The sequence below is a fragment of the Gaeumannomyces tritici genome (assembly GCF_000145635.1).
Source record: "Gaeumannomyces tritici R3-111a-1 unplaced genomic scaffold supercont2.2, whole genome shotgun sequence".
In the NCBI taxonomy this organism is placed as follows: domain Eukaryota; kingdom Fungi; phylum Ascomycota; class Sordariomycetes; order Magnaporthales; family Magnaporthaceae; genus Gaeumannomyces; species Gaeumannomyces tritici.
Window position 1 is genome coordinate 5,615,487 of NW_008804546.1, and position 22,923 is coordinate 5,638,409.

General features: G+C 58.9%; 13 protein-coding genes across 13 annotated transcripts in view; 5 read left to right on the top strand and 8 right to left on the bottom strand.

Moving 5' to 3' along the window:
- GGTG_04448 (RNA polymerase II transcription factor B subunit 4) overlaps positions 1-606 on the top strand; it is a gene marked incomplete at both ends in the record, with an annotated part of 1,778 nt that extends 1,172 nt beyond the window's left edge. The window contains one exon of the mRNA XM_009222245.1: positions 16-606. Coding sequence (XP_009220509.1) covers positions 16-606 — 591 coding nt within the window. The remainder of the gene's footprint in view (positions 1-15) is intronic.
- Positions 607-1,376: 770 nt separating this feature from the next.
- GGTG_04449 (asparaginase) lies at positions 1,377-4,697 on the bottom strand. The gene is made up of 3 exons (XM_009222246.1): positions 3,287-4,697; positions 3,020-3,219; positions 1,377-2,954 (listed from the first exon to the last, which is right to left on the bottom strand). The coding sequence occupies exons 1-3, from the start codon at positions 3,694-3,696 to the stop codon at positions 1,591-1,593; spliced, it is 1,974 nt and encodes a 657-aa protein (XP_009220510.1). The 5' UTR covers positions 3,697-4,697; the 3' UTR covers positions 1,377-1,590.
- Positions 4,698-4,867: 170 nt separating this feature from the next.
- Positions 4,868-7,096, top strand: GGTG_04450 (actin-like protein 3). The gene is made up of 7 exons (XM_009222247.1): positions 4,868-5,050; positions 5,207-5,229; positions 5,349-5,576; positions 5,662-5,708; positions 5,798-5,884; positions 5,963-6,796; positions 6,881-7,096. The coding sequence occupies exons 1-7, from the start codon at positions 5,016-5,018 to the stop codon at positions 6,944-6,946; spliced, it is 1,320 nt and encodes a 439-aa protein (XP_009220511.1). The 5' UTR covers positions 4,868-5,015; the 3' UTR covers positions 6,947-7,096.
- Positions 7,097-7,608: 512 nt separating this feature from the next.
- On the bottom strand, positions 7,609-7,917 carry GGTG_04451 (hypothetical protein; the record flags this gene model as incomplete). The annotated part of the gene is made up of 1 exon (XM_009222248.1): positions 7,609-7,917. The coding sequence occupies one exon, from the start codon at positions 7,915-7,917 to the stop codon at positions 7,609-7,611; it is 309 nt and encodes a 102-aa protein (XP_009220512.1).
- Positions 7,918-8,937: 1,020 nt separating this feature from the next.
- On the top strand, positions 8,938-10,711 carry GGTG_04452 (alcohol dehydrogenase 1). Its single transcript, XM_009222249.1, has 2 exons — positions 8,938-9,455; positions 9,545-10,711. The coding sequence occupies exons 1-2, from the start codon at positions 9,401-9,403 to the stop codon at positions 10,546-10,548; spliced, it is 1,059 nt and encodes a 352-aa protein (XP_009220513.1). The 5' UTR covers positions 8,938-9,400; the 3' UTR covers positions 10,549-10,711.
- On the bottom strand, positions 10,479-11,410 carry GGTG_04453 (hypothetical protein). The gene has a single exon (XM_009222250.1). It carries the CDS (start codon positions 11,285-11,287, stop codon positions 10,688-10,690), a length of 600 nt encoding a protein of 199 aa, XP_009220514.1. The 5' UTR covers positions 11,288-11,410; the 3' UTR covers positions 10,479-10,687.
- Positions 11,411-11,531: 121 nt separating this feature from the next.
- On the bottom strand, positions 11,532-11,933 carry GGTG_04454 (hypothetical protein; the record flags this gene model as incomplete). Its single annotated transcript, XM_009222251.1, has 2 exons — positions 11,532-11,543; positions 11,676-11,933. The coding sequence occupies 2 exons, from the start codon at positions 11,931-11,933 to the stop codon at positions 11,532-11,534; spliced, it is 270 nt and encodes an 89-aa protein (XP_009220515.1).
- Positions 11,934-12,051: 118 nt separating this feature from the next.
- Positions 12,052-13,002, bottom strand: GGTG_04455 (hypothetical protein; the record flags this gene model as incomplete). The annotated part of the gene is made up of 1 exon (XM_009222252.1): positions 12,052-13,002. One exon carries the CDS (start codon positions 13,000-13,002, stop codon positions 12,052-12,054), a length of 951 nt encoding a protein of 316 aa, XP_009220516.1.
- A 726-nt stretch (positions 13,003-13,728) lies between these two features.
- GGTG_04456 (hypothetical protein) lies at positions 13,729-14,596 on the top strand (the record flags this gene model as incomplete). Its single annotated transcript, XM_009222253.1, has 2 exons — positions 13,729-14,425; positions 14,493-14,596. 2 exons carry the CDS (start codon positions 13,729-13,731, stop codon positions 14,594-14,596), a joined length of 801 nt encoding a protein of 266 aa, XP_009220517.1.
- An 862-nt stretch (positions 14,597-15,458) lies between these two features.
- GGTG_04457 (hypothetical protein) lies at positions 15,459-16,010 on the bottom strand (the record flags this gene model as incomplete). The annotated part of the gene is made up of 1 exon (XM_009222254.1): positions 15,459-16,010. One exon carries the CDS (start codon positions 16,008-16,010, stop codon positions 15,459-15,461), a length of 552 nt encoding a protein of 183 aa, XP_009220518.1.
- Positions 16,011-17,598: 1,588 nt separating this feature from the next.
- Positions 17,599-19,422, top strand: GGTG_04458 (hypothetical protein). The gene is made up of 2 exons (XM_009222255.1): positions 17,599-17,715; positions 17,876-19,422. Exons 1-2 carry the CDS (start codon positions 17,660-17,662, stop codon positions 18,915-18,917), a joined length of 1,098 nt encoding a protein of 365 aa, XP_009220519.1. The 5' UTR covers positions 17,599-17,659; the 3' UTR covers positions 18,918-19,422.
- A 12-nt stretch (positions 19,423-19,434) lies between these two features.
- Positions 19,435-20,264, bottom strand: GGTG_04459 (MGMT family protein). The gene is made up of 3 exons (XM_009222256.1): positions 20,045-20,264; positions 19,812-19,935; positions 19,435-19,747 (listed from the first exon to the last, which is right to left on the bottom strand). The coding sequence occupies exons 1-3, from the start codon at positions 20,157-20,159 to the stop codon at positions 19,600-19,602; spliced, it is 387 nt and encodes a 128-aa protein (XP_009220520.1). The 5' UTR covers positions 20,160-20,264; the 3' UTR covers positions 19,435-19,599.
- A 965-nt stretch (positions 20,265-21,229) lies between these two features.
- Positions 21,230-22,780, bottom strand: GGTG_04460 (flotillin domain-containing protein; the record flags this gene model as incomplete). Its single annotated transcript, XM_009222257.1, has 1 exon — positions 21,230-22,780. The coding sequence occupies one exon, from the start codon at positions 22,778-22,780 to the stop codon at positions 21,230-21,232; it is 1,551 nt and encodes a 516-aa protein (XP_009220521.1).
- Between the last annotated feature and the right edge of the window lie 143 nt (positions 22,781-22,923).

Below are 22,923 nucleotides of genomic sequence, written 5' to 3' on the forward strand. Positions count from 1 at the left end.
GGCGCGGGCGGCCAGCCCGGGTCCACCGCGATCCCTGCGGGCGCCGGCAACGTCGGCGCGGCGGCGGCGGTGCGGGCCCGCATCCTGGTCGTGTCAGTCTCGGACTCGAGCGCGTCCCAGTACATACCGACCATGAACGCCGTCTTCGCCGCCTCGCACGCCTCGGTGCCCGTCGACGTCGTCGCCCTCCGCGGCAACGCGTCCTTCCTGCAGCAAGGGAGCTACATCACGGGCGGCAACTTCATCCACGCCAAGGAGCCGCGCGGCCTGCTCACCTACCTCATGACCGGCTTCCCCGTCGGCGGCGGCGCCGTGTCCGACATGCTCATCGGGCCCGGCACCGAATCGGTCGACTTCAGGGCCGCCTGCTTCTGCCACCGCAAGGCCCTCGACACGGGCTTCGTCTGCAGCGTCTGCCTCAGCATCTTCTGCGAGGCCCCACCCGAGAACGAGTGCCTGACGTGCGGCTCCGCGCTCGCCCTGGGCGCGTACGGCGCCAAGCCGGCCGTCGTCCCGCGCGCGCGCAAGAAGAAGAAGCGTAAGGGTGTCAACGGTGATGTGCGGGACAGTACCGGCACGCCAGCCGGTACTCCCAGGCCTGGTTGAAGCGGGTGTGTCGGTTTATGTGCACTACGGTTTTGTATATGTCACCGGGAGGGACAGGCGTTATTTGGAGCCCCAACATAAGACACTCCCAGGAACAGGGACAGGTCAGGGGCATGTGGGCATTAGTGGCTGCATTCGAGACTTTTCTTTTTCTTTTTCTAGATACATGATGCTCTCACGACTAGACGGGCGATGCATCCAAATAGACATCCCCTGGTTTGGATCGGAACAGCTTTCTGACTTGGCGGAAGCTTAGAAATAAAATATTAGATTTTCAAGCCAGGCCCTTTCACACCGCGGCAAGGTGGATGTGGGTACGAAAGGAGAACTTGAAGCACCAGAGGTAGATTGGCGATAGTATCACAATGAAAAATGTCGTTGTCCCTGCCACTCTGGTTCTTCGGGGGTGTCTGAGCTCCTCAGCAATGGATCAAGACCCGTCACTCTCATCCAAGCCCGAGGCGAGCGTCAGAGACAGACACGTTGGGATCTACCAAAACCCCCATAAGGCTCCCAAATCGCTACAACTCACCTGTGGTTCGTATGGCAAACATGACACTCAAAAGATACAAAAGCAGCGGGCGAAAGTAGGATAACGTAGGTCCCAGTTTAGGCCTTTTCGAAGGCGCGCTATATGAGAGTAGGACCACTGCCAAGTTAGTCTTCACCTAGTGGAGGTGGCAGCACCGGACACCTCGTCTACCCATAAACGGATGATCGAGACAGAACCCGAAGCTCGGCCACACGCAGATACAACTACGCCTCAGGCATGGCAGATACTCTGGCATTGATGCCTGTTCATATTTTCTAACGGAAGCCTCTCGGCTCTGTGTCTAGGGGTTTGATACTCGATACTTGGAACTTGCTCGCTTTAGGAATGTTGATTACGTCTGACCCGCGCCGCGTCCTTCTTGACATTCGGACCACCCTGGTCTCGTCCTGGTATAAAGTGGATAGTATAACCGACCTGCCCACCCCCGCTCATCAGGCCGAGATCTTGCGCGCCCCGCGCATGGTAAGCGGGCGCCGCACGCCCACCGCGTACTCGGGCATGCGCGACATGACCACCTTGGGGGCGCGGTCCGAGGCCGCCATGGACGCGATTGCAAACGACTCGGTGTTGTGGGCAAAGTAGAAGTAGTAGCCGTTGGCCACCTTCTTGACGGCCATGACACCGATGGCCGGGCGGGCCTCGCCGGCGCGCACGCCCGGGTGGGACATGAAGTCGTGCTCGACAAACGACGCCATGATCTCGTCGTCGTCGCCGTCGGAGCACCGCACGTCGTAGCCGTCGGCGCCCCGCACGCTGCCCTGGTACAGGCGCTCGGCGCACTTGTGCGCCGCCATGGCCGTCGCCATGTGCTCGCCCGTGCCGCTCGTCACGGCCGCCACCGTGGCCTGCCGGGCCGCGTCGCCCTCGTCGGCGGGTATCACGGCCGTGCCGATGCCGACCAGCGCGGCGGGGCCGACGCGCCCGCGGTGCTTCATGCCGATGCCGCCCGACGAGGAGCCGGCGGCGATGCGGCCCTGGCTGTCGATGGCGATGACGCCGACCGTGTCGTTGATACGGTCGTCGTCGTCGTCGTGGGGGCGGTCCTTGCCCGGGCTGGCGTAATCTCTGTCCCGAGATGGGCAGAGGTTGTCGGCGGGGTGATCCTTTGGGAGATTCTTGACGTTTTTGGTCTCCTTGGGGTGCTCTTGGTTGGCCTTGGTCCCCTCCGCGCTGTCTTCCTCGCTGCCCTGGTCGCCACGCGCTGCGCTCCTCGAAGCCTCGGAGCTATCAAGTTGGTTGCCGTGGGCGCGGGGACGATTCGGGCTGCCCGGCTTCAGCGAGAGCTTAGGAGATGGCAGCCCTTTGCCCAGTTCCAGGGTCTCCGCGGGCGAGATCAAGCGGACACGCTTGGCCGGTGGCGATGGGGATCTAGCCGGCGCAGAGCCACTTCTAATCGGCGTGATCTGGCCGGGCGAACGGCGGAGTGGCGGAGTCGTAGGAGACGCCGCGGGGGTGCTTGTCTCGTGAAGGGGGGAATCTGGCTGGCCTTCGTTGAATGTGCCCGTGAGAATGGCGGCCACATGATCGCGGTTTCTCAGCAGCGGGTGGTTGAGGACCGACTCGACGGGTTTGGTACGCCCATTCGCATTCTGGAGCTCCTCATTCCATTTCTCCCATCGATCCCGAGCGTTCGTCGAGACCATGTCGTCGTTGGAGGCGAGGGTCATGCCATGGGCGTGGGCGAACTCGCATGCGCCTGAGCCGATCAGCAGGATGGGAGGGATTCGGCGCAAAGCCATGGCCTTGTATGATTCGCGCAGAACCAGCTCGGCGAGGGTAATGGGATTCTTGATGTCTGTATCAGAGTCAGCCGCATGCAAATGAGCCAAGTGACCTGCCACAGGATGGAGCCGGACGTACGGGGACAGGCGCCGACAGCACCGCTGCGTCCATTATGATCGACAACCGTAGCGTCACACTCGACTGTGCCGTCGATGCAGAGGTTGCTGCCAAATCCCGCGTTGGCGACAGAATTGTTCTCAAGATTTTTGATGGCCTCGACAACGGCCTCGACAGCACTTCCGCCTTGCTTCAGCTTGGCCATTCCAACCCGAGCAGCACTTGAATAAGGAATTAGCACGGGGTACTGGTATGAACCAGCTTGCGGCTTGTGAGGATGTGACTTACTCGGCACAGGCTTGTAGATGAAGATGTTCGTTGATATGGCTGTGGTAGCCGGCGCCAGCATGGACGAAGACGGCAGCGACGGGCTTTTTTTTCTTGTAGATGTAGTCAAGTGCGGCATTACCGCCGAAATTGGGAGTCGAGAATATGCCATCGATTTCAGCCTCGCTCCCGACGGAACTGTCGCCGCTGGTGGTAGTCACTGGAGTGAGAGCGCAATTTGGAACTACCGGAGCCGTTCTCTCACAAGAGCTTGTGACGCCATTAGGGGCTTCAACTGGAGGATTGTCCGCTTGGGAGGCTGGCGGAGAATTCGGGCTCGGTTGGAAGCTTTCAAGATCCTTGCCCTCCATCGTGAGACGACTGAGGTCTTCGATTGTGAGCAAAAGCGCAGGACTGTAGGGATTCCGCATACTTAATAACCAAGCCCGGGGCACTGACTGTCGTCTGAAAGCGGGATAGTCTAGGGCGTTGGGAGCGTGGTGTTTCAAAGACGGCCAGACAAGTATAATCAAGGGTTCAGGGGCCTGGGCAAAAGAAGTAGATGGGGGGTGGAGACGAAGCCGAGGAGGTGAAGCGAGCAAAGTGTTGGCTATTCGTGAAAGAGACTCCCAGTCTTGGATGAAGGCGAACGACCCGAGGGCGGATTGACAGGCACACGCGAAAGACGCAGCGCCGCGTCACGGAAATACTATCAAACGATATAGCAAACGATACAGGCGAGGCCAGGCGTGAGGTTCAAGAAGAATTCGGTGGCGTGCACTGCCGGGAAGAGTCTGTTGGACGGAGGCAGAAGGACGGCTGTTCGATCGAGCTTGAGAAGCGAATGACGCGGCGATGAAAACGCCAGGTATGGTCGAGTCGAGCGAAGTGGTGGCAGGAACGTAACGTCGAGGATAGGGTAGGGAGAAACCTTGGACTCCTTATAAGAAAGAGCGATGGCTCCCTTGGGTGTCAAGGGCTGGGCGGCAAGAATGCAGCTTCCAACAAGAGCCGGTGATGCATCAGCGACCTAGGTGGACTAGGATGTTGTAACGCAAGAGCTTCCAAGGTTGCGAGGCGAGGCGAACTCCAGGAACCTCGTTCAGAGCATCATTGAAGACGACACAGAGGTATCTGTAATGTCGTCGGTTTTGCGTGTATTGGAACTCAAGTAGATATCTCGCCTATTATGGGAGTATTGTAAGTCTGCACAGCTGCGCGAAGCCGTGACCACGAAATGGCACCAACAAGTAAAGGAGAGCTCGGGTTGGTGGCCGTCTTGATCCTTGCAAACAGGCGCAAAAAAAGAGATGTCAGTACGCAAGAACCTAGCGACCACCGCCCGGATCAGGTAATCACCGGGTGAGACAGCTGCTGAAGGCTGTGGCTGCTTCCATCTTCAATCCGAATCGGGGCTGTTTGGACGAAAACGTTGAGAAGTCAGCATCGCGTGGGTCGTTTCCTTGGGTCGTTTCCTGACTTGAGAAAGTGGAGCTGGTGGGTGCTGTCGCTGCGCCACCGTACCTGTGGCTCGCGGCGCCAATGGCGGGGCAAGCGGAGAGCATCAGCCTCAGCTGGCTTGGCATCCACCAAGGCACGTAATTCGGCTTGAGGCCATCCCATCTTACCTGGCGGCGGGCCAACCTGCATCAACCGCCTTGCGAGCTCTCCATCGACGAGCCAGACCGCCGACCGCCTTTCAAGCTTTGGAGGACCAGAGGAGCCCGTCGGCCCTCCTCAACCGCCAAAGATGGCCAACCAAACGCCCGCCGTTGTCATGGACAAGTGAGTCGGAATCTCTGGAGCTTGATGCCTGCAGCGGCGACGCGGCCCAGCTCCCAGCCACTAGACCCCCTGCCCGCGCCCATCTAGACATGGCCGCAACAGAGCTTCCCGCCGCGTGTACATAGACACATTCTGACAATGCTGCTCTCGTCACAGCGGCACGGGTTTTTCGAAGCTAGGTATGTCGACAGGCACCGCTTCCTAGCCAGCTACGACGACCTATGCGGGGTTATACTGAATAGGCTGAAACGCATCGCCGAGCTATTGTGCTAACGCTCCTTTTTCTTCTCAATTCCAGGTTTTGCCGGAAACGATTCCCCTTCCTTCGTCTTCCCGACCGCGATCGCGACCAAGGGCCCCGCCGGCGGTGGTGGAGGCTCCGGCTCAGGCCGCCCGGCGGTGGCCAACAAGCCGAGTTTCCTTACGGGCGGAGCCGGCCCCGGTGGCCACCTCTCTGGAAAGCGCGGCACCGAAGATCTTGACTTCTTTATCGGCGACGAAGCCGTTGCAGCATCATCTGGACCTGGTACATGATCCCGGCCTCCCAACATGCCCCTGGCTGTGGTATGACGTATGTCGGGGGCATACATGCTGACTTGCCAAACTCGCAGGATATGGCATACACTATCCGATTCGGCACGGACAAATAGAGAACTGGGTTAGTTTATATATATCACTCGGGGGTGCTGAGATCAACTCAAGGCAGGTGATAGTGCTGACACTGACTTGGCGGTGGCTCCTATTTAGGATCATATGGAGCGTTTCTGGTCCAACTCGATCTTCAAGTACCTGCGAGTAGAGCCCGAAGACCACTTCTTCCTCCTGACGGAACCGGTACGAACAACCCACACTGTAGTCGACGTGACTTTTTGAAGTTGTCCGGACACTGACCGCTTCTCGCTCTTGTCGCAGCCACTGAACCCGCCCGAAAACCGCGAGAACACGGCCGAGATCTTCTTCGAGTCGTTCAACTGCGCCGGCCTGTACATCGCCGTGCAGGCAGTGCTAGCGCTCGCGGCGTCATGGACATCGTCCAAGGTGCACGACCGGTCGCTCACGGGAACTGTTATCGACTCGGGAGACGGTGTGACGCACGTTATCCCAGTCGCCGAAGGTTACGTGATCGGGTCCTCGATCAAGTCGATCCCGATTGCAGGCCGCGACATTACGTACTTTGTGCAGTCGCTCCTCCGCGACCGCGGTGAGCCCGACTCGTCGCTCAAGGCGGCGCAGGAGATCAAGGAGGAGTACTGCTACGTGTGCCCGGACATGGTCAAGGAGTTTACAAAGTTCGACCGCGACCGGACGCGATTCGCACAGCACGTGGTGGCGCAACCCGGCGGCCGGCAGGTTACGGTGGACGTCGGGTACGAGCGGTTCCTGGCGCCCGAGATCTTCTTCAATCCGGAGATCTACAGCTCGGACTTTTTGACACCGCTGCCCGTGGTGGTGGACGGGGTGATCCAGTCGTCGCCCATCGACGTACGCAGGGGTCTGTACAAGAACATTGTGCTGTCGGGTGGCAGCACGCTGTACAAGGACTTTGGGCGGCGCCTGCAGCGCGACGTCAAGCAGCTCGTCGACGCGCGCATTCGGGCCAGCGAGGTGCGCAGCGGCGGCGCCAAGAGTGGCGGTCTCGAAGTTCAGGTCATCTCGCACAAGCGCCAGCGGCACGGCCCCTGGTTTGGCGGCAGCCTGCTGGGCCAGACGCCCGAGTTCAGGTCATACTGCCACACCAAGGCTGAGGTGAGTTTTTTTTTTTTGTCTTGCTTGCTTTTCCTTTTCATCATCTCCTGCCCAGTTTCTAACCGCCGGCTTCCCTCTTTACAGTACCAGGAGTATGGCCCCGGAATCGTGCGGAGATTTGCCCTTTTGGGCGGTCCGGGCGGCTCGTAGAGAATGGCTGGATACATGGAGACGGTTGTTCAACCGAAATAGATATCTTCCCTCTGGTATGTTCCAGAAAATCCAGATAGTTTGTTTCGTAGCTGAGTTGTCGATAGGAGGCGGCGAATTACTATTTGAAAACGAGCACTTTTGTTTCTGCGGTCCTCCTTCTAAGTGACGCAAGCATAATGACGTGGAGACGGTCTCGTCCTGGTGGTGCAGGCCGACACCGGCGGCCAAAAACGGACAGGGAGGATTGTTACGGAGCGCAGAAACGGCGGCCTACCCAGGCAGGATGGATTGGACCAATGTTGGATGCAATCCTGGATGCAATGCTCGCCGCTGCCCCTTGCTCACCAGGATACCCAAGCCCACCGCTCCTGCGGAAGGCAGTTTAAAAGCCGAGGTCCAACCTTGGCGCCCGAGACGGCCGGAGCCGGGATGCCGGTGCTTCTTTGAGTGGGGGGCTCCACTTGAGCCGACAAAAAGTGGCGTGATGGGTCGATCCCACTTACTGATGCTACTCTCGACGACCAGCGAGCTTCCCCTTGCATCCCCCGCCCCTTCTTACCCTACGCCACTGGCCAGCTAGCCACTCAGCCCGGCCTCACCTTGCATGCGGCCTGGAAACGCAGGATTTTGTAGCGCTTCCCTTCGCCCTTGATACGCCGCTAGTGGGACCTCCGTTGACCCTGCGAAAAGCCGAAGAGCCGCCCTGTTTGGCGGCACTCGAGTAGCGCGGCGGGAGAAAGCTCCCGCTTCAGCTCGCGTGCGCCGTACGCGTGCGTCTGTCTGCCTCGTTTGACTGCCAGCGACTGGTCTGGCGGGCGAGGCGACCCCGCGCCCTCGTGCCAAGGATCCCAGATACCCCCTCCCGGCGCTGCTTTGCTGCGGTTCATGACGCCCAAGGGCTTGTCTCCCACCCTCCCAAAGTTTGTTCTTCCAAGAACAGCCATCTCGTAGCCCCTGCCAACCCGCATGCGCTCCCCACCCTAGATGCTCCCCATCTGGTTGCTTGTCTCGATGGGAGGCACAGCTTGGCTCTGAGCGAGTTACCGGCGCTATCCTTGCCCAGACAGGCCCTACAGTACCCCTTATCCTCCCCCACCTCTCCCCTCCAAGCAATGTCATACTCGCGGGGCGATGGGAAGGATGGATGGCGCGTCGTGAGGGACACCTCCCGCTCGAACGGATGTCGCATTGACGCCGCTTACCGACGGCGGTCAGCCAAGCGCGCTGATCAAGGGCGCAAGCGTGAGCCCGAGTCGAGGCGGCCATTTGCGCATAGCCGAGGACCCTTGACCCGGCCGCTGCATCTGGCCAGTACAAGCGCCGTTGATGAACCCCTCCTTTCTTTCCCCGGGCCATCCCTTGCAAGTGCGGAGAAGGCCTGTTCGGTTGGCTGCCTGCTGTCATCCACTCCCAGGAAAGCTCTGCGCTAGCGTTCCCCGGACCATCGAGACGTGGTTTCTCCTGCACTCTTGACACGCGCTGGGGAAAACTTGGGGAAGAGAGAGAGGGTTTTCTGGGGCCCCGCATCGCTGGATCGGATGAGGGAGTGTGTCCTCGTGCCGCTGCCACAAACGTGCAGAGTCTGATATTATAGCTACCGTGAACTTATCCCATCATGTCCTCCTCGCGGCTCAGAATGCCTTCAACAGGTCCTCGGTCATAAGTGCTTGGTCAGGGGCTTTGCATTGGACTCTACGCCTAAAAATATCGGAGCAGATATCTCGGCAATGGCAATTCGATGTGCGTAACCAGGTATTTGGAGTTAGCTCGGTCCCAGATCAAAACAAAAGCACCCCCAGAGCATGCCTACTTCAAGCCAGGGGTAAGATGGCATTCCATCACATCAATATCCCCTGCAAGACGGTCCATCTCGACCATCCCCGCACACACCTTGCATATAATGTGGAGCGCAGGTCCGAGGACTACGCGGCGGGCTTCACTCACACCACCCCTTTTCGTCCTTCCTTTTCTCCAGAGGTGTGCGCCAAAACGCAAACTTGAAGAATTCCCCAAATTCCAAGCCTCCTTCCCACAGCTTGCTCCCACCTAGCCAAGATCCATGATGCTTTCCCGCGCCTTGCTTCGAGCTGGAGCCCGCCAGGGAACCAGATGGGGGTCATGTGCCCTGATCGGTCCGAAGCACCACTTCTATGGGGTGACCAAGGAGAGTCGGGACCCCCCTCGACTCCATCTTCCCTTTCCCTCGTCCAATGTAGGTGTCTCGCCACTCTGTCTCGTCACAATCTCAACCTCGTGGGTTTTGTATAAAAGGGCTGCCTGCTCCCTCGTTCTTCCATCGTGTCTCTTCTCTCATTCATCACTACCTTGAACCTTCTGCCACCTCTATTTTAGAACTTTATACATATATACTAAGACCTTGGCGTGTGCTTCTGGGACGAACTATAGACACAGACCCTTGGATCTAGACGATTTTCATCCCGTGTCGAAAGCATGGCGAACGTTCCGACAGAGCAGATGGCGCAGGTGGTGGAAAAGAGTGGTGGCCGTGAGTTTCCCTGGCAAGCGCTCGCCACTTTCCATCCATACACATGGACCGCCTCCAGAACACAAGACTAAACATGCCCCCCATCACAGCCGTCGTCTACAAGAAGATCCCCGTCGCCAAGCCCGGGCCGGATGAGGTCCTAATCAACGTCAAGTACTCTGGCGTGTGCCACACAGACCTGCACGCCATGATGGGCGACTGGCCGCTGGCGACCAAACTGCCGCTCGTCGGCGGGCACGAGGGCGCGGGCGTCGTCGTGGCGCGCGGCGAGCTCGTGTCGGACGTGAAGCTCGGCGACCACGTCGGCATCAAGTGGCTCAACGGCTCGTGCCTGTCGTGTTCCTTCTGCCGGCAGGGCGACGAGCCGCTGTGCCAGCAGGCGCTGCTGTCGGGCTACACGGTCGACGGCTCGTTCCAGCAGTACGCCATCGCAAAGGCCGCGCACGTGGCCCGCATCCCCGAAGGGGTCGACCTCGAGACGGTGGCGCCCGTGCTGTGCGCGGGCATCACAGTCTACAAGGGCCTCAAGGAGTCGGGCGCGCGCCCGGGCCAGTTCGTCGCCGTCGTCGGCGCCGGCGGCGGCCTGGGCGCCATGGCGCTGCAGTACGCGCGCGCCATGGGCATGCACGCCATCGCCATAGACGGCGGCGAGGACAAGCGGAAGGCATGCCTGGGCGAGCTGGGCGCCACGGCCTTTGTGGACTTCTCGACCAGCAAGGACCTGGTGGCCGACGTGCGCGCCGCCACCCCGGACGGCATGGGCCCGCAGGCCGTCATCCTCCTGGCCGTGAGCGAGCGGCCGTTCCAGCAGGCGAGCGAGTACGTGCGCCCGCACGGCACCGTGGTCTGCATCGGCCTCCCCGCGGGCGCGCACCTCAAGGCGCCCGTGTTCGACACCGTCATCCGCATGATCACCATCAAGGGCAGCTACGTCGGCAACCGCCAGGACACGGCCGAGGCGCTCGACTTCTTCGCCCGGGGCTTGATCAAGGCGCCGCACAAGACGGTCGGGCTGAGCGAGCTGCAGAGCGTGTACGAGATGATGAAGGAGGGCAAGATTGTGGGGCGATATGTTGTTGATACGAGCAGGTGATTTTTGGATAAAGTCGAGAGACAAGCAGCGACAAAGCGATGTTTTATTTCCTTGGGCAGAATAAAATGTAGAAGGAAAATAAAATAAAAAGAACTAAAATGGATATCACGGTTCTCCAAACTTCTTTCTCTTCCAGTGGTCACCCCCGCGCTTTGCGCCGAGCAAAGGCCGCTTCAAGCGCGGCCTCCTGGCTCGGAAACGTAAATACCAGCGTCCGCCCATCCGCCCGCCGGGCCCTACACTCCTCCTCCGACGCCCACACGTAATCCTGATGCTCCGCCGGGTCCAGCGTCACCACCACCGGCGCCGCCGCCGACGACGACGACGACGACAAGCCCGTCACCTCGAACTCGAACGTCAGCTTCTGGAACGTGCGGCCCCCGTGGTCGAACTCGTGCGCGTGCACCAGCGCCACCACCGCGTCGGCCGCGAGCCCGGACTCCTCGCGCAGCTCGCGCGCCGCGGCGGCCAGCACGGTGGCGTCGGCGGCCGGCTCGACGGAGCCGCCGGGCGTCTCCCAGCGGTGCGGCACGCCGTCGGACGCGGCGCGCTGCACGAGCAGTATCTTGTCGGTGTGCGGGTCGAAGACGACGGCGGCGGTGAGGAGCTCGTCCACGCCCGGCTGCGTGGCGAGGTACTGCGGGATGGGCACGTCGTACGGGAGGAGGTGGGCTGGGACGGCGAGGGTGGGTGGGGGGAGGAGATCAGGGGCGGCGGCGGCGGAGGTGGTGGGGGACATTGTTTTGGGGATGGATGGTATTTTACCGATAGGGGCACGGTGTTGGCTTGGATTATATGACGTTTGCTCTCAAGATCGTAGCAGCCTAGGGCTTCATGTCCTGTCTTCTTCAGACTCGGCTGCGATTTCGCGTCAAGTCTGGAAGCGCCTGCCTGGTACCTATTTATTCGAAAGCCGCACTTTTGGCTTACCCGTCCCGAATTTCTTTACAATCACAATAAGCACACCTACCTACCCAATCGAGCTAGCAAAAAGACTATTGCGACAACAGTCAACGTTTTGGGGTCACATAAATCCAGTTAGCGCAAGGCAGCAAAGCATTCGAAATATGGTAGTAATTGGCTAGGTGGCAATATCGATGCCTAATTAGGCATTCATCGACCGCAACCGCTACGCTGCGACCCCGGAGCAGGAGAATTGTAGCCTTTTCATCCTCGACCTGCCGGCGGACCTGACGACGCGACCAGCTGCTCGCGGCTGGGCTCAGGCCAGTCCGGTTGCTGTGCGTGGCGTAAACGCGCCCGACGCCGTGGATGCCCGCCAACAGCTGTCGCGTTGTCAGGCCTGCCGGCAGGCCGCGGATGAAAAGGCTGCAATTCTCGTGTTCCGGGGTCGCGGCCGAGCGGTTGCGGCCCGATGTTGACATTGCCCCCTATAAATTGGGGCTGACCGCGCCCCGAGGCCGCCTCGTCAGAATATATGACTCTCCATCCAACACTAAAAGGGAGACTTGACCGCGCTGCTCACTGATCAGCTGCATTCGCCTACTGAGATGCGGGGGACCGCAGATACCCCGGGAACTCACCCTTGTCCAAAGCAAACCTCGTACCTGTAACGTTCCAGCCACTCCGTGGGTCATCCTCTGCCGGCTGGTCGCCGTAACCGAGGACCAGCTTTAGGCCCAGATCTGCTTCGCCGCGGGAATCCACGGTCCTCCGGAACGCGGGGATCTTACTGAGGTCGATGGATAGCATTAGGTCTGGGAGGTCTTCTTCATCCTCGACCTCGCCCGCCGCCGACTTCCCGCTGCCGACCCTCACCTTCCCGTCGCCGCCCGGGCCCGGCAGCATCACGGGGTTCGCCGGGTCCGACCTGTCGAACCTAGCCGAGAACCTCAGCTCGATCACCCCGGGCCGCGCCCGCGGCGGGAAGTGCGCGCCACCGAGGCACAGGCGGCCCCGCGGCCCCTGGGGCCAACTGGCATGGAATGGGGTTTCGCACCGCGGGCACGCCGCCCACAGGTTCTTGACGGGGGCGGTTTCCTCGACGACGAGGCACCAAAGCGCGCCGCCGCCGCCGGTGACGACCTCGGCGTCACAGGCTAGACATTTGATGACGCGGGGCAGGACCCACTCCACGTACCGCTGCGGGAGTTTCTCCCGCTTAGCAATGGCTTGGAGGGAGGAGGGGATGTAGGGGGCGGCGGGGCGCTCGCTGGTCTCGCTTGTGGCATGGGCGGGCTCCTCACCCGTGGCGGCTCCGCCGTCCCAGTTGGCGAACGGGTCCTCGAGATCGTAGTCCCCGAGATCGAACTGGTCGGAATCGTAATCCGAAGAATCCGAGTCCTGGGAAGGAGGGTCCGCGAATGGAGACGTAGGGAATGAAGGAGTAGAATCCGCGAATGGGTTGGATTCCGCGAGGGGGATGACGGGTCCGTCAACGACCTCCCACTCTCCCGCCCCCAAATGTTGCTCGACGTCCTTGTGAGCAGACATTTTGGTTGGCGGATTGGGTGTCGGAATCGCGAGTAGGCAGTCAACAGTCAAACTGGGTGTCTCGGCAGAAGGTTCTGTACAGTGAGACTTGTTGATTGCTGGTGGTTGAGAAAGGGAATATCTGGCACTGGGGTAGAAGCTGGCCTCCATTTATATATTGATGGATCCAAGACTGGCGCTGTACTTCTTTTGCCAACAACTACCCGAGGACTCCTTTGTCCACCGCCCTCATCAGTCTGAAACAATGAGCGCGACAATCCCATTCTATTTTCTTTGAACTTCTCCCTCGCCATGCCCCCATTCCCTCAGGGTGAGAGCCGATCACGGCATAGGAGAGCGGTTCTCAGAGGAAATGGACGGAGAAGCCCCCAAAAAGAAAGCCCAAGACGATGCACTACCAGAGGCCGTAATCAGTTTAGGAAGATGCCACCAACGCCATCTGTGCGAATCCGCTTGTGTGAAGCATGCACTTAGAAGCTGCACGGAGCCAGTGTGTCTTTCGTACGTAATTTGTGAATGAACCGTGTCACATAGACAAAGCGCAAACAGACCCGAGCCCTCCCCTTCTTCTCGTGGTTCGATCATCGACACGATACATATGCTCAGGAACAGTTTTCAGCATCCCCCTAGATTTCTTGCAGCCGACCAAACCACCAGGCCCGGATCATCTCCAATCCTCTTCCGCACCAGTCCTCACTCGCAGACCAAGAGCATCCATACGTCAAAATGGCCTTTTCGAAGCTCACACGTGTCTACATCTCCACTCGATTCAGCTCCAAGTATCGAGAGCTGATTGCTCTCGAGAAGAGGCGGGAAAAGGAGGAGGATGTGTACATTCGCGAGTGGGCCGAGAACGTTGATGCCTTCAATACGCTGTGCCTGACTGTCACACACCCCGACGAGTACATCATGGGCCTGTCCGGCGATGTCAGTCCGCAAGAGCACGCTTTGATTATGGGAATGATGCGTGACAGCTCCTCGCCTCCCATCCTCTGCGAGTACACCTCCTGCGGGGACTGCAGGGCCATGGTCAGGAGGAGCTGCTTGAGCAAACAGCTCCGCGGCCTTTTCCGGTTGCTGCTCCACTGCACTCTGGCCTACCAGAGGCTCATGGCGGCGTCGTACTTAATATTGGCGGCCAGGCTCGAAGCCAAAGCCGCCGAGGACGCGCTCACCAATTCGGTCAGCGTACTAGGTTTCGGAAGGGGACGAGCCAACAAACATATGCAGGACATTCTGGGTTTGCTGGGCCGTCCCAGCCACAAGACTTCACAAGCCCAAATCTCGAGGGACCTCGAGAAGACGGCGGCGCTGCTGAGGGATGTCGAAGTCGCCATAGGTCCTCTCATGCAGAGGATCATGACTCAGGCAGAACACTCTCACGTCATCGTGACTTCTAGCGCCCAGGATGCCGAGCCGACGAGTTCGCTGAGCACAATGACTTAGTGAAGGCTGCGGAGCCGGAGGCCAACGGGGAAAATGCCATCCAGTGGGCTCGGAGAGGGTATCTTCAAAGACACCCCTTGGCCTCAAGAGACTGTCTGGTTTGAGAAAGCCGCACCTTGAGAAGGCTACAGCTATGGCGAGCAAGTGAGACTTGTGACGGTATCCCATAATCATAGGTCCTCATCCCATTTTTACTAGCTTCCGGGCTTGTTTCTATCAGCCCTCCTAATTTTATTCCGGGTAATCTTTTTATTCTGTTCGCCGTCGTGACTTAACCCGCTAAAACCCCCCTCCTCCTTTGTCCACGTGTTAACCTCACTTGACAATTTCGTTACCCTCCCCGCACGGCGCCCACTGCAGCATAAAAGGAGCACTATTCCGATTACGAGTGCAGTTGATAATGGGTGCTTGCTTATATAGAAAGGAAAAGCAGTGGCATGGATGGTGGATGTTAAAAGTTTAATGTCGGACGATTAAAAAGAGGTAATGTTGGCAGGAGGAGCCTGGCACTCCTCCTGTTTGTAGCTCGGAGAATGCCTTCTTCCTATTGGGAACGATCGTTATTTGCCATTTTGGAATAATAATAACCTTGGATTTGTGTGCAAAAAATGAAGAGATCTATATGACAGGGTGTCGCAAGCGATGCCCAGCTGGGTGCATCCCACCGAGTCCCGTAATCAGTGGGCGTTGCGGCCTTCCTCCTTTAACCATGCACGTGCACATAGGCCAGTTCTAACAGTTGAGTTAAAAGGTAGCAGGGTAATTCATCAAGTACTATTAAAAAAAAGTAAAGCGCAAAAGCTCACTGCCGCTCCGGGCAGACAGTTACGAAACGTCCCACTTGGGCCGTCGTTTTCTTCGATCCTCAACAGGGGCACGAACCAGCAACCCAAATAGCTAACGTAGCGGAGTACAGGTAAGGTCTTAGCGTCCCGCGGTTCCACGCTTGCAAAATGCATGCCGACAGATTATAGGACCCTGGATACAGCAAAATGGCAGGAGTGATGAAACTACGCACGTCCCCGCACAGCCTGCTCATCCATGTCCGGGTTGGGGATGGCGACCGGCCTGGGAGGCTGCCTGCCACGTCTCCTGGCCAGGTTCATCCTCCCCTCACCCATTGCGGAAATGGGAACCCCATGATACCGAGCCCGGGCCCTGATACGACGACGGACTTGTCTGTAGTCCGAGGGTGTCATGTTGAGCAAGCGCCAGTCAGACGGCAGGTTCACAGTCGTCTCACGCGTGCCTTCGATGTCGAATACGGCACCGCGGATCTCGGCGAACTCGAAGACGAGGTTGATGCAGAAGCCTATGAGTCCCTCGCACTTGCAGGACGTGAGCAGCCACCGCTTAGCCCGGTGGCCGATTCCGCCCTCCGAATCGTAGAGGTACCCGAACTCGACGCAGTTAAATTTCTGATCCGCTGCGAAAAGCATGTGGCACCATCCGCACTCGACGATGGTTTTCGGCTCCCACACCGCCTCCTTTTGCCACAGATGGTTGGAGCCCATCGCCTCCGCGGCCGCCAATACTATCCTGTTGTGGAGGTCTAGCGACATGATTGCGAGAGTTCACAACTCGGTTCCTTACAAGCCTGCCAGAGGGTGCTTGCGTGATAAAGAAAAAAGGGTAGGGGGTGGCGAACGTTACCTGTGCAGCCAAATTCGCGATCCAGGAAGTGTAAACTCGGCAGGCAAGCTTGTCCTGGGTAGAGAGAAGAGCTGCCTGAACGAGCGGGTTGGATTGAAGAAGATGGCACATTTATACAAAGCTGGTGCTTGTGAAAAAAATTGGTGGAAGACAAGCTGCTTTGTGCCGACTGGTCCTTTTCTTTCATCTGGCCGCGGCTATTAACAATCTTGGGCGTTTATGTTCGTCGAATTGGCCGTTGTGTGCACAAAGGAGAGTAATAACTCCCGTATCGCATTGTCGCTGGAGAGCTTGCCTAATGTTACTCGTTTGGGCAAGTAAGAAGGACGGGTAAAAAGGAAAGGAAGTGTTGGTACGAGCTGGGTACTCCTGTTTGTAGGCTCGGAGAACGCCTTTCGAGAGCACGTCCAATCAACCTTGCATTCAGCAACATCTGCCTGCGCCCACGCCTGCAACTGTGCCATGACCGCGATCAGAAAAAGGAATGCGCCGGAGATATGCAGTGAGGGAGGCGTGTATAGCCATTTTTTGAATCCGAATCACCGCCCTCGTCGGCAACACATATGCTTTATGGCTTAAACTGACCAGGCAGGCCCAATGACCCTCCCCATTCCTACCCAGTTAGTCGCACCCCATGTATTCGACCTGGGTTGATGACGTTTCGACCCCGGGGTGATACTGAATCTTGTCTTGGTTGGTGCTTACTGGATCGCGATGCACTAGACTGACAGCTGCCACTGCGGGAGTAGAGCCCAACCTGGGATACGATGCCGCATTCCAGCTATCGCCATCACAGCCACTGCAGAGTCCTCCACGTAGTTCATCCAGTACCGAGGATGAAAACCGCTTTGCGAGCATTGTTCACAGAAAATTAGTTAAATTGCCGGCGCGCCTTGCTTTCTTTGTAGGCTACGAAGTAGTTGATGCCCAGTCAGATGGAGAATACCCACATCCCATCGTGCCAGTGGTTTCAGCATCTAAAAACAGACTAGTCAACAGGGCTGCTTGCACTGCCCATCACTGCCGTTGGGTCGAAGTGCTGCAAGACAACGACGGGGGAAAAGAAAGACGACTAGGCGTGTGATAGGCCGAGGAGGGAGCGTTTTAGCTTTAAACGGACAATTGATGACCACGTCGGGGGTATTTGCTTTTCCACAGGATACAAAGGACTGGATAGGCAGCCACCTTTCCATCAGAGGTGCCACCCAGCCTTGCAGCAGCCAGCTCACCGCATGCGTGGACTGGTTGCCGCCTGCTAGAGGGAATTTTCTCGGCCTTCCAACTTGTTTCTGAGGCGGAAGTGACATGTCGTCGACGAGACCCAGTAAAAAACTGCCGCGCGCCAGAATCCATCGCCCAAGCCCCCACCTATTAGAGTTGGGAGCTCTGGCGTCCGTGCACGGGGTGAAACAACCCCAACCCAGACGGCAAACCCCCATATTCTGTAACAATGCCATAAGCCAGCCCCGGTTCCTTTCCCGTCTCCATCAGTCTGCAGTTCCCTTTTGTTCCTCCCCCACCTTGTCGTCGCTTCGACAAACCAAAGATCCCGCCAAACATGCATCTCCTATTCGTTCGACATGGCGAATCTACCGATAATGCTGCTGGGGTCATGTGAGTTTCGTTTCATTTTGCCCGCCTGATGCTTTTTTGGCAACCTAACCGCGCAGCTTTCGACACCACCATGATTTTTGCCACCTTGCCCGCCTGGCGTTTTTGGGGGAGGGCGCCCGGGCGCGCTTGCTTTTCACGATAACTGACGCGGCTGCCACAGCGCGGGCTCGACCGACTCGCCACTTTCGTCGCACGGCGTGAACCAGGCGCGCCGGCTGGGCGAGCACCTCGCGTCGCGCCGCCCGGAGCTCGGCCCCGTCGTCCACGTCTTCTCGTCCGACCTCCAGCGCGCCCTCGACACGGCCCAGGAGGTCGTCGCCGCCCAGGGCCCCGCCGCCCCGCCCGTCCCCGTCCTCTCGTCCTCGCTCGAGCCCGCCACCCCGAGCCCCAACGGGAGCAGCTACCGCCGCCGACCCGACCTCATCCCGCTCGCCCTCCTGCGCGAGAAAGACTTTGGCTCTCGCGAGGGCGCGCCGTACGGCAAGCGGGCCGCCTCGCACCGCTCCGCCAGCGCCGGGCACCATCACTCGCCTACCAGTGCCGCTTCCCACCGCTCTCCTGGTGCTGCAGTACACCGCTCGCCCGGCAGCGCTGCCGCCCGCCCGCCGGGCTACATGGAGTCGGAGACGCAGGAGCAGATGATGGCGCGCATGGAGTGCTTCGCGCAGGCGTACCTGCTCCCGCTGATGTCGCGGCTTACGGACGGCGAGGGCGCCCGGCGGCGGCAGACGGTAGTGGTGGTCGCGCACGGCATCATCCTCAACGTGCTGACCAGGGTGCTGCTGTCCGAGGTGTCGGCGAGCGAGTACGTGCGCCTGTTCGGCACCCCTGCAGGGGAGGCCGGCATCCTGAGCGCGCGCATGCCCCCGCGGGCCGGCGAGTTCGCTATACACTGGGGAAACACGGGCTACCTCGAGGCCGTCGTCGTGCGGGTGCCGCCGCTGCCGGCGTCGCCCGTCTCGCTCCCGCGGCCCGACAGGCCCCCGTCCAGCATCGCGTACGGCGACAGGACGAGGACGTCGCGTCGCAGGCGGCCCGTGCTAAACGTGAGGGTAATCTCGGTCAACAACACGCACCACCTCGACGGGCTGCGCAAGACCAGGGGAGGCATCGGCAGCGCAAAGTTCGACTCGAGGCAGAGGACCATGGATGCCTTCTTGCTCCCGTCAACCCCCAAGAGGCAAACTGGGTCTCCTGTCTGAATTTCCAGCCCTGCACCATTTTTGTCCATTTACTGCATCAGCATTTTGCTAGCGTTTCAAAAGACATTCAAGCCTACGCTTACCTTCCATTCTATATAGCACGCGTAGTCGCGTCTTGTTCCCGTCTCCTGTTACTCTTTTCTCTTGCCCATTCCTTTCTCATTTTCCCGACTTGCACGTTGCTGCATCTACCTGTTATCAATGTATTGGCTATCTTCTTCTTCACCACGGTTTCTTCCGCTCCTTTACCTGTAGTTTTGTCCATGTCCACTTCTCACTTGTATGCCTTCGCGGCCACAACTCCACTCGCTTAAACATGTCGAAGCATGGTCAGGCTTCAAACACGGCTAAACCCTGACTGGCAGAGTCATCTCGTCGGCGACGAGATAAGCTCGAGTACTTTTTTCAATCGTATTAGGTTTCCTGATGAATCAGTCGTAATTCACGGACCTGTTCTGAATTTGCTATGGGACGGAAATTGTCCAACTGCTATCTGACGTTTGCCATGATTTTGCTTCCACCGACGGCGAAAAGGGTCACAATTCTGTGCTGACGATATAATGTGCAAAGATTCGACCAGAGTGTACGCGTGGTATCTAGTCAACATCTCGTCCTGACGTCATTTCCTTGGTCCAAGATTCTTTGCTGCGCGCCCTCCTTGTTGTACCACCCCACCCACGCGTCACGTTTCTTGCTCCGACGGCAGCTCGTCCGGGAACCAGCCGTATTCGTTAAAGTCCACCATCAACTCGCCCATGGCACTAGTCGACACCTCCACGCCTTCGGCCCTCAACGCCTCAGCTTGGGTCCGCGCGCCCGACGGTTGGGACCTGAAGCCGCCAGTCAGCCGGAACATGACCAACAAACTAAGTGCCCACACACTGCAAAACGTACCTCGGTGAAATTATTCCCTTTGCATTGATAACCCGCTGCCAGGGGACATTGTCGTGGTTGAAGCGTGCTTCGGGGTCTTCTGGCAGGTGCTTGAGGCACACGCCGACCTGGCGCGGTCGTTGTGCTGGGGACGTGGCGGCATCACGGCTCGGTTAGCCGACCTGTGCGCAAGAGGAAAAGCTCGTCGGGTCGGGAGGATGGCGTTGGGGGATGCGGTTGCCGTCCAGACTTACGAAATCCGACGAGCTCGGCGATACGACCGTACGTCGTCACCTTGCCGGGCGGTATCTCCTGCACCGCGCTGTAGACGGCGTGGAAGAAGGCGGCGGCCTCGTCCGAGCGGGGCATTTTCCTTTGGGGATATAATATGAGCGCCTGTGTGGATATCTAGTTGGTGTTTGCGTTGAGACTCTTTGCATCAATGTCCGTCTTGGGTGCAAGTCTCGTCTAGAGCATTTTGGAGCTTCCTTCTATAAGTAGGAAATGTAATTACGTAAGCAAAGTCTGGCCGCAGCTTCGTCAAATTGGAATGCCCAGGTGCGGCAACAATAAGTGGCGAGCGTCACGACATCGTCGACATCGAACCTGAGCAATCAATCCTCTGCTGCACGCTGCCTGTGCCTTATATGCACGACTGGCAGTCTGGTTTCCAACAGCTCACAGCAGCAACCAGGTGGTCGAACGGGTGAAAACCGTGACGAAAGTCACAACCGTCTTCCACGGGTGAGGGCCAGGAAACCCCAAGCTCGCTGATTCGAATCCGACTAGTGACGGCGACTTTAGAGCTAGCAAAACCAGCGAGTGCAGGTTTTCGTAACAAGGCTGTCTTACGACGGCTGAGTGAGCTTTTTGCCTTTTTGCACATATTCATTTATATCTTGACAGAATGCAACTCCCAAAGATGCCAGCACGTTGGTTGCTGCGATAAACACTTTTGCGGAGAATTGTACGGCCTGTTGTGTACCAAGCCCGCTTCGTGCAAAATTACGCTACGACTGTTGACCTGGAGGAACGGGAAATTCAACACTAAGAGGCGTACATATTAGAAATTTCATTCATGTTCCTATGTAATGTGAAGAGAGATACGTTATTTACAAACTTCTCGTGCCTCGACACCAAGGCATAAAACCAACGGAAAGTAGGGGTCTAGTGCAGGAACGAGGAAATATCCTAGAAAAAGGACGGAAGCAACAACTTGCTTCAATCAGAATGCCACCGTGATCCGTTTGAGCTAACGCCAGAAACGAATGTACCATTCTGGAGCCTGGTCGAAAACCAACGTAGCATAACAAAGGAAAATAAATTGTGGTATCAAGTGAAATTCTCGTGCGTCGCGGTTCGTGAGCAGGGATGTTGTAGGCAGTACAAAAGAGTTAAATGGGAGATAAAAAGAGAAATGTGTCGAGGGAGCGACTGGTTTACGCCTTCTGGCCGTTGGGGCCCTCGGCCTTGGAGGCCTCGGTGGCCATGTGGCCAAACTGCCAGGAGGGGAGGGTGATGCCTGTCTGGTCCTGGATGGTGGTCATGAGCGGCGGCAGCATCTGGTAGACGTTGCGCATGGCGTCGACACCGCCCGCGGAGCCGTCGCCGGCCGACGGGCCCGTGTTCCAGACGCTTATCTTGGGCTGCAGGCCCTGGACGGCGCTGGCGTTTGCGTTGGCCAGCTCGACAAAGGTGCCCTTCTCGATCATGAGGTAGGTCAGCAGGCCCTGGGGGCCGCCAAAGGCCTGCGACATCTTGGCGTAGGCGCCGGCCATGGCGGCCATACCCTCGGCCTGCTTGAGCTGGGCCTGGAGCTGGGCGTCGGCGTTCTTGATGATGGCGTAGCTCTGGGCGTCGGCGGCGGTCTTGGTGTCGTAGGCGGCGGCGTTTGTGGCCTGCTGGTTGCGGTCGAGGTCGGCGCGGGCCTGGGTGGTGACCTCGTAGGCGGCGGCGTCGGCGGCCTGCTGCTTCACCTCGCGCGTGACGGCGGCCTTGACGACGTCGGTGGCGCGCAGGCGCTCGAGCTCGGCGGCGGCCTTCTTGCGCTGCACGTCCTGCTTGAGGTCCTCGTCCTTGGCCTCGGTCGCGCGCGTGGCCTCGATGCGCGAGATCTCGACGTCGCGGTTGAGCACCGTCTTGCGCGTCGCCAGGTTGGCCTCGGCCTGGGCGCGCTCGATGTCGCGGTCCACCTTTTGCACGGCCGTGTCGGCGTTGATCTTTGCGATCTCGCGCTGCTCCTCGCCCTTGCGCTGCGCCTCGCCGACGTTGCCGCGCAGCTGCGCCTCGGCCACGTCGATGCGGGCCTGGTTGGTGGCGCCCTCGTGCGCCTTGCGCGACAGCGACTCGAAGTAGGACGAGTTGGGCGCGTCCTTGAGCTCCTTGACGTTGGAGTTGTAGATCTTGAGGCCGAACTGGGCCAGCTCGCCGCGGATGTTGCGGAAGATGCGGCGCTTGAAGACCTCGCGCTCCTGGAAGATCTCCTCCATGGTCATGCTGGACACGAGCACGCGCGTCTCGCCCTCGATGATGCCCTTGACGATGTTCTCGAGGAACGTTTGCTGCGAGGGGCCCGCGCCGCCGCCGTTGCTGCCGCCCTTGTTGCCCGAGTCGGCGAGCAGCATGGCGTACTTCATGAGCGCGTCGCCGCGGTCCTCGCGCGTGGTCTCGTCGCCGTACGAGTGGCTGCCGCCGGCGTCGGACCCCTCGTGGTCGCCGCCGTGCACGACGCCCGTCTCGGGGGCCTTGCCCTTGGTGTTGGCGCCGCGCTGGTTGACGTCCGGGCCGATGGTGAAGACGACCGGCAGCAGGAACTGCAGCTTCTCCTTGGTCATGGCCTGCAGGTTCATAGCGTAGTCGTGCGGCTGCACGCTGAAGCGCATGCAGCGCTGGAAGGGGAGAACCCATGCTGCCTTTGTGATGCGCACGCTCTTGATTCCCATGCCGGTGATGGCAAGGTACTCATCGGGGGCAGCCACGCGGTAAGACATTGTGGCGGTTGGATGTGGGTTGCGAGAGGGTTGATGTTATCGAGGTATAGGTCTGATATTATTAGTTGGCGTCGTGTTTGGTGCACTAGACCGGGTATCAATGTCGGGGTATCTAGACTTGGGTGGTGAATCCAAGTCAAGTT

Coding starts and splice junctions, on each gene's coding strand:
- GGTG_04449 (XM_009222246.1), bottom strand. CDS start 3,696: ATGCGGAATCCCTACAGTCCTGCGCTTTTGCTCACAATCGAAGACCTC. Junction 3,220..3,286: donor CATCTACAAGCCTGTGCCGA/GTAAGTCACATC, acceptor TCCTTATTCAAG/TGCTGCTCGGGTTGGAATGG. Junction 2,955..3,019: donor TGCTGTCGGCGCCTGTCCCC/GTACGTCCGGCT, acceptor ACTCTGATACAG/ACATCAAGAATCCCATTACC.
- GGTG_04450 (XM_009222247.1), top strand. CDS start 5,016: ATGGCCAACCAAACGCCCGCCGTTGTCATGGACAA. Junction 5,230..5,348: donor CACGGGTTTTTCGAAGCTAG/GTATGTCGACAG, acceptor TCTCAATTCCAG/GTTTTGCCGGAAACGATTCC. Junction 5,709..5,797: donor ACGGACAAATAGAGAACTGG/GTTAGTTTATAT, acceptor GCTCCTATTTAG/GATCATATGGAGCGTTTCTG.
- GGTG_04452 (XM_009222249.1), top strand. CDS start 9,401: ATGGCGAACGTTCCGACAGAGCAGATGGCGCAGGTGGTGGAAAAGAGT. Junction 9,456..9,544: donor GGTGGAAAAGAGTGGTGGCC/GTGAGTTTCCCT, acceptor CCCCCATCACAG/CCGTCGTCTACAAGAAGATC.
- GGTG_04453 (XM_009222250.1), bottom strand. CDS start 11,287: ATGTCCCCCACCACCTCCGCCGCCGCCGCCCCTGATCTCCTCCCCCCA.
- GGTG_04458 (XM_009222255.1), top strand. CDS start 17,660: ATGCATCTCCTATTCGTTCGACATGGCGAATCTACCGATAATGCTGCT. Junction 17,716..17,875: donor GATAATGCTGCTGGGGTCAT/GTGAGTTTCGTT, acceptor CGGCTGCCACAG/CGCGGGCTCGACCGACTCGC.
- GGTG_04459 (XM_009222256.1), bottom strand. CDS start 20,159: ATGCCCCGCTCGGACGAGGCCGCCGCCTTCTTCCACGCCGTCTACAGC. Junction 19,936..20,044: donor CGCCGAGCTCGTCGGATTTC/GTAAGTCTGGAC, acceptor CCACGTCCCCAG/CACAACGACCGCGCCAGGTC. Junction 19,748..19,811: donor AAGGGAATAATTTCACCGAG/GTACGTTTTGCA, acceptor TGGCGGCTTCAG/GTCCCAACCGTCGGGCGCGC.